Source organism: Hibiscus syriacus, unplaced genomic scaffold (genome assembly GCF_006381635.1).
Source record: "Hibiscus syriacus cultivar Baekdansim isolate YM2019G1 unplaced genomic scaffold, ASM638163v2 tig00110580_pilon, whole genome shotgun sequence".
Classification (NCBI taxonomy): Eukaryota; Viridiplantae; Streptophyta; class Magnoliopsida; order Malvales; family Malvaceae; genus Hibiscus; species Hibiscus syriacus.
This window is the reverse complement of record NW_024062791.1, coordinates 1,108,782-1,115,597: the sequence shown is the minus strand read 5'-3', so window position 1 is coordinate 1,115,597 and position 6,816 is coordinate 1,108,782. Positions and strand designations below refer to the sequence as shown.

General features: G+C 36.8%; 1 protein-coding gene across 1 annotated transcript; it reads left to right on the top strand.

Moving 5' to 3' along the window:
• Positions 1-427: 427 nt before the first annotated feature.
• On the top strand, positions 428-6,135 carry LOC120133476 (probable LRR receptor-like serine/threonine-protein kinase RFK1). Its single transcript, XM_039150051.1, has 23 exons — positions 428-649; positions 778-937; positions 1,023-1,094; positions 1,179-1,247; positions 1,342-1,413; positions 1,618-1,689; positions 1,793-1,864; positions 1,955-2,026; positions 2,140-2,211; positions 2,314-2,385; positions 2,478-2,549; positions 2,831-2,899; positions 3,005-3,070; positions 3,171-3,233; positions 3,338-3,379; positions 3,659-3,705; positions 4,007-4,389; positions 4,540-4,735; positions 4,815-4,955; positions 5,157-5,275; positions 5,368-5,578; positions 5,679-5,916; positions 5,999-6,135. Exons 1-23 carry the CDS (start codon positions 547-549, stop codon positions 6,000-6,002), a joined length of 2,487 nt encoding a protein of 828 aa, XP_039005982.1. The 5' UTR covers positions 428-546; the 3' UTR covers positions 6,003-6,135.
• Positions 6,136-6,816: the final 681 nt, after the last annotated feature.

The window sequence follows — 6,816 nt, the reverse complement described above, 5'->3', positions numbered from 1 at the left end:
GTCAAATATACAATTAAGGAAAAAAAAGTATTTTTATGCAATTGTAGGGATGTGTAATACATTCGGATTCATCCATAGACCATAGCAACAAGCACGTGGTTTGAAAATTTGGAAGGAACAATAACGGATTTTCATCTGATTCGAAAGCATGCGAATTGCGACACGTCCTCACAGAATTTATCCCATTCAAATTTCAATTCCATACGCTATCTCTTCACAGAAAACCTTCAAAATAGAAAAGAAAAGAAAAAAATCTACACAGAAATATTCTAATTTCAACCTGAAGCTGTTTTCAAATGTCAACTTCAAAGAAAAAAACTGCTTTCCACTGTCGGTTTTCGTTTTTTAGCGTTCAAAGTATCTGACTACTTACTTCCCTTTCCTACATAATTTATTAATCCTAAAATAAGTTATTCTTCTTCTTCTTTGGTTTGATGTTTTGTCTGAAAACTGAAAAAAAGTAAGGGGAAAAGATAAGAAAAGTTGAACAAGACAAGACCCAGATTGGTTGCTGAGAAGATCGAATGCTCTTCCTTTGCTTCAATCATGCTCTTTCCAAACCCCATCGCATTTCTGCTGCCAGCTCTTCTTTCTTTCGTTTGGTTAAACACACACCAGCTTTATGCCGCTACGTTGCCCCAAGATGAAGGTAAATTTAACCATTTCCCTTTGTTTTCTTTTTATAATATGCGCTTAACCCCTTTTTTTTATTGATTTATTGTTGGATTTCATGTAGTAATAGTAATGTTCTTGCTGTTTGATCTGTGGTTTTGGTAGCGAATGTTCTGAATCAAGTTGCCAAAACGATGGGGAATAACGACTGGAGTTTCGATGCCGGCAGTTGCAATGTGTCGGAGCAAGTGAGCACGGTGGGCATGATTGCCGAGAAAAACATTACCTGCACTTGCCAAAATGGAACCTGCCACGTCACTCATTTGTAAGTTTCCCGGAAAATAAGAAAGAACCAAAATAAAAGTGCTTAAAATGGCTGATATTTGGGGGTTTGTTTTTGGACTTTTTAGAGTATTCAAGCTTCAGAGTCTTCCGGGAGTACTTCCATCTGAAATTGTAAATCTTCCATACCTCAAAGTGGTGTAAGCATCTCTGGCTCTCTTTCTCAATTCTCTATTAATTTTCTTTATTGAATGTGTTTAAGCTTAAGCCTGTTTGGTATGCAGTGATTTTGCATATAACTATCTAAGTGGAACAATTCCACCTGAATGGGCTTCAATGCAACTCGAATTCATGTAAGTTATTGTCTCCTTTTTATATGATCAATCTTTGAGCGAAGAGAAAACTGTGTTATTCTCTTTTGAGGCTAACCAAGCCATCTTATTCCAGTTCTGTCTTCGGAAATCGACTATCCGGGAGTATTCCAACTTATTTGGGGAACATTACCAGCCTTAGATACTTGTAAGTTTTGTAGTACTTACTTTACTGGACATATAGATGTTTTCGAAATTGATGTTCTTTTTAAGGCCATCTTTAAATTTTGTGCAAAGATCATATGCTTTTCACTCTCCCGAGGACACATGGGTACACAAATTATCCAGATTTTAAATTGGCGAGGGAGAAGTTGCAATCATTTCAAGTAATTTCAATGTATTTACTTTACAGAGACCTCGAAACAAATCAATTTTCAGGACAAGTCCCTCCAGAGATAGGAAAGTTGGTTAACTTGAGAACTTTGTAAGGAATTTCGTTTCTATGATTTTCTTTCTTGTGCTAACATTTAGAAACGGGAATAAGTAGCATAGTTCTGACAGAAGAAAGTTCATATTTATCTTTGCAGAAGATTGTCTTCCAACAGACTGGCCGGAAATTTGCCAGTTCAACTTGCCGATCTGGAAAACTTATTAGACTTGTAAGGTTTTTTGTTAACTTATACTAGTAGAATGCCACTAAAAGCTTGGTAGAAGCATAAATTGTAAAAATTCTTATTTTATAAATGCAGTAGGATAAATGACAACAACTTTAACGGGAGCATACCAGCTTTCATTCAGAGCTGGAAGAAACTTAGGAGATTGTAAGATCCTCAGCTTTGGAAGTGTTTTTTAAGTGTCTTTAAAGTTTATGGTATTTGAAACTTGTAACGTTTTTCTCCAGCTGATTGTTTTTGCTTTAATTAAATCAAACCAGAGAAATGCAGGCGAGCGGACTTACAGGTCCCATTCCTTCATCCATCTCAGCTTTGGAAAACTTAATAACACTGTAAGTACTGAAAGCTTCTAAGGAGAAGATTATGGACAATAATTTGTTAATAAATTAATTGTTGCTGAACTTTTTGTTCATAATGGCTTTGCTTTCTTGCAGGATAATCAGTGATATAAATGGAACAACTCAGCGTTTTCCTGATCTTTGGAACATGGCAGCAATCAATCGGATGTACGTTTGCTGCCTATCTTATATTTTATGAAGCCATAAGATATTAGCTTTTTCATCATTTAATCTGATATGGCTGCTCTTGGAAATTGTAGAGTATTGAAAAAATGCAACATTGCTGGGCAAATTCCACCACAGATCTGGCAGATGAGTCAATTACGTATTTTGTAAGTGTAAAACACGATTCATCAATTAAAGAAAACAACAAATTGCTTTATTTTCATTTTATTTATTTTTCAAACATTTTGATTTTCGGAAACTTTACAATTTTTTTATGAAGGAAAAAAGTAAGCAGACTATTAAGTGCAAATCTCTATGCTGCAATTACATATATGTTCCTGGCCCAAAATTATCAGATTCTAATCATTGTTTTATTCAATGACTGCTATCAGCTGATCTATTAGCACCATAAAAAAACCTAAGACATATTTACTATGAATTTGGACAGGGACCTCAGTTTTAACATGTTGAGTGGGGAAGTTGTTAGAGCCACTTTCCCTCATGATTTAAGATTCCTGTAAGTTCTATTTAATTGTTCTAGACAGAAATCATGCAAACATTGTAGCAACATTCTATATTTACCAGCAATGCCTATTAAACTGACTGATATGATTGAAATCAGCTATCTTACAGGCAACAATCTCACTGGAAATATACCAGACTCGATCTTGCAGACAGGAGTTGCCATGTATGTACTTTCTGTTTGGATTGTAACTAGGAATATATATTTGAATTCTTAGCATGCAGAGATTTCTGAGATAACAGTTTTATTTCCTCCTTGTATTCAGAGATCTTTCCTACAATAACTTCACATGGCCAAGCCCCGGTCATCCTGCTTGTTTACGGAAATTGTCAGTTCTTTTTTCTTCTTTGAGTTGAGTAGAAGCATATTCTTCCTGTATGCTTCCTGAGATGTAGGGTTACTGACATATACTGCATTTTGTTTTTTAAATAGGGATAATGTAAATTTGTTCCGCAGTTCTTCGACAGAATACCTGTAAGTTCTTGATTTAATTATTATATATTATCTAAGGCCACCAAAATTTCTGTCAATACACATTGAGAAGATCGGTTTAGCATGATCTCCATCTGTTTTCTTGGGCACCATTTGGGTTGGGATAGATGGATGTGTGATCTTTAAAACTTCATTTCCATGTTTTCTGTATGAAAATAATGAGTATTTGTAGAATAACGGCTCTACATAACAGTGTAACATTCATTGGATCGCTAATCTGTCTTTTATTTTTGGTGTTTTTCTTTTCTCATGACCCAACAGTAAAAGGGGAGTTATTCCATGCAAGAGTGATTTCAAATGTCAGAAATGTAAGTCCATTATAACATTTGCCATCAAATCTAATTATATACTTACCTTAAATCCATGCTTCCCAATTCACTACCTTTTTTTTCCAAAAATGTTTTTACAAGCTAATATAAAAGATCTACATTAATGTACTAACTTGGAAATGGTTACCATAAAGTTTATATATATATATATACTTATGCATGTGTAGTTAGCAAGCTGATAAAACGAGAAGGGTAATTCACTGGTTAGCTTATTAACTTCTGCAATAGAATCTTTCAGCTTCTTTCCTTGAAGCAATGATATTTGTCTTGTTTCTGGCAGACTGGCACTCTATGTATATCAATTGTGGTGGAAACAATGATGTTAAAGTGAATGGGACAAAGTATGTGGGAGATGCGAAATCTGGTTTAGGTGGTGCTGCAACATTATATGAGAATGGAGACAACTGGGGTTTTAGTAGCACTGGAGACTTCAGGGACGACAATGATGAACTGAATGTTGCGTCGCGATATGTAAAGCAGACAGCAAACATGTCTAACCAGTTGTATGCTACAGCGCGTCTATCTCCACTTTCAATTACTTATTATCGATATTGTTTAGAGAATGGGAGTTATTCAGTGAGATTACACTTTGCGGAAATTGAAATCACCAATAGCACGAGATATGGAAGACTTGGGAGGCGGATTTTCAACATTTATATTCAGGTAATTAATGATGATTGTGATACTAATTCCTCCCGCAATGGTGTTTGTCTAGTGAATTGCTTGCCCGGCATATTAGTTAAGTTACTGAGACACCATTCTGTCTCCATTGACTGCTAGATAAATAAGTGTCACTGAACTTTCATGTTGCAGGATCAGCTGGTTGAAGAAGACTTCAATATAGAAGCTGAAGCTGGTGGGATTCTTACTCCGCTAACGAAACACTATAATGCCAATGTAACAAATGGTGAATTAGAGATCCGCTTTTACTGGGATGGAAAAGGCACTCAAGCAATTCCTGTTCGAGGAGTCCATGGCCCACTCATATCAGCCATCTCAGTCGATCCCAGTATGTAATCTTCTTCACCTCCTTTGTCGTCCTCATCTGAATCCTCCTTTACAATTTCTGAGTCGAGTTCTTTTGTCAGATTTCAGACCCAAGCATGAGGAGAAGAAAACAAAGACTTTCCCAATTGTCATTGGTGTTGTAGGATCAGTTCTCGTATTCTTGGCATCTGGGATTCTCTTCTGGAGATACTATTTTAAAGCCAAGAGCCAGAGAGAACAAGGTCTGGGCTGTTTTAGTTGTAGAAGTCGATGCTTTGGAAAATTTCATGCTTAAAACTTTTCCTTTATATTTTCTCATATATGAAAATAATATTTTAGAATGATCACTAGCTAACATCCATGAGGCTTTCTACCTTCTCTTTTTTCCGGAAAACAAACCTGGATGTAATGGATCGGTAACTCATTCGTACGTCATCCTACAGATCACAAGGGACTGGATCTGCAAACAGTTTCTTTCACCTTAAAGCAGATAAAGGCGGCAACTAACAACTTTGATTCTGGAAACAAGATTGGTGAAGGTGGATTTGGACCTGTTTACAAGGTATACAAGCTAAATACGTGCAAAATGAAATCCATTTTCATATGTAATTTTACTTTTAGAGAGTTATGCTGAATTTAATGACTGGATGACAGGGTCAGCTAGCTGATGGAACAATAATCGCTGTCAAGCAGCTCTCTTCAAAGTCGAGTCAGGGAAACCGTGAATTCTTGAATGAGATGGGCATGATTTCATGTTTGCAGCATCCCAATCTTGTGAAACTTTACGGATGCTGTATTGAAGGGAATCAACTGTTGCTAGTATACGAGTACTTGGAAAATAATAGCCTTTCTCGGGCTTTGTTTGGTAAGTTCAATGCACAACTATTTCCAAACTGATTTCATTGTGTGGGAACATTAACAAAGATTCTAACTATTGGAACATTTCATGGGATGATCATCGTAAGGACCGGAAAACTCTCGAATAAATCTGGACTGGCATACTCGGCAAAAGATTTGTGTCGGAATAGCTAGAGGCTTAGTGTTTCTCCATGAAGAGTCTAGACTGAAAATTGTCCACAGAGACATCAAAGGTACCAATGTTCTGCTTGATAGAGACCTAAATCCAAAAATATCTGACTTCGGATTGGCCAAGCTTAACGACGAGGACAAAACTCACATCAGCACACGTATTGCTGGAACAATGTAAGCCAAATAATATCTTGCAATGTTGTATTAGCCGAAAAAGCTTCCTTTGACCTTTAAATATAAATTTACATTGCAAAAGTTAAAAATGCAGAGGATATATTGCACCAGAGTATGCTCTGTGGGGTTATTTGACCTACAAGGCAGATATTTACAGCTTCGGAATTGTGGCATTGGAGCTTGTTAGTGGCAAACACAATATGAATTATGGGCCAGGGAACGATTACACTTGCCTTCTAGATTGGGTAATCACTGATATATACCTTATTTATACATGCATTTTCATTTCCTTGTGTCTTTATTTAGTACTTCATATGTTCTACTTTCAGCCCTATGTTTCTGGTTATATACCCTTCCTATAGCTGCCTTTGTTTCTTTCGATTTTATCTGGCTGTGTCCTTAATGGCTCGTTTAGTGAGCTTGCGTCGTTTAGAGTTCCATGCATGTGTTTTATGTCCTTCACAGGCCTGTCATTTACAACAAAGTGGAAAGCTGTTGGAGTTGGTGGACTATAAGCTGGGATCCGATTATAACAAGTCGGAAGCAGAAAGGATGATTAAAGTGGCTCTCTTATGTACTGATGCTACGCCCTCCAAGAGGCCGACAATGTCCGAGGTGGTGGGAATGTTGGAAGGAATAATTGCCATTCCTGATATCGTCCCTAATGCAAGTAGTTACAATGAAGATTTGAGGTTTAAAGCCATAAGAGACCATCGATGTTTTACGCATAGTCAGAGTTTCGCTGGAAGTCAGGTTCACACCTCAACATCTACAGGATCTCAGTTTGAAACGCCATTTGCTTCAGCCCATGGCATCCATGAAACCAACGAGGAGGTCACAGGTTAACGTCATCTGCAATATCTAATCATCTTTAATACATCCGATGAGTTTTAGAAATGC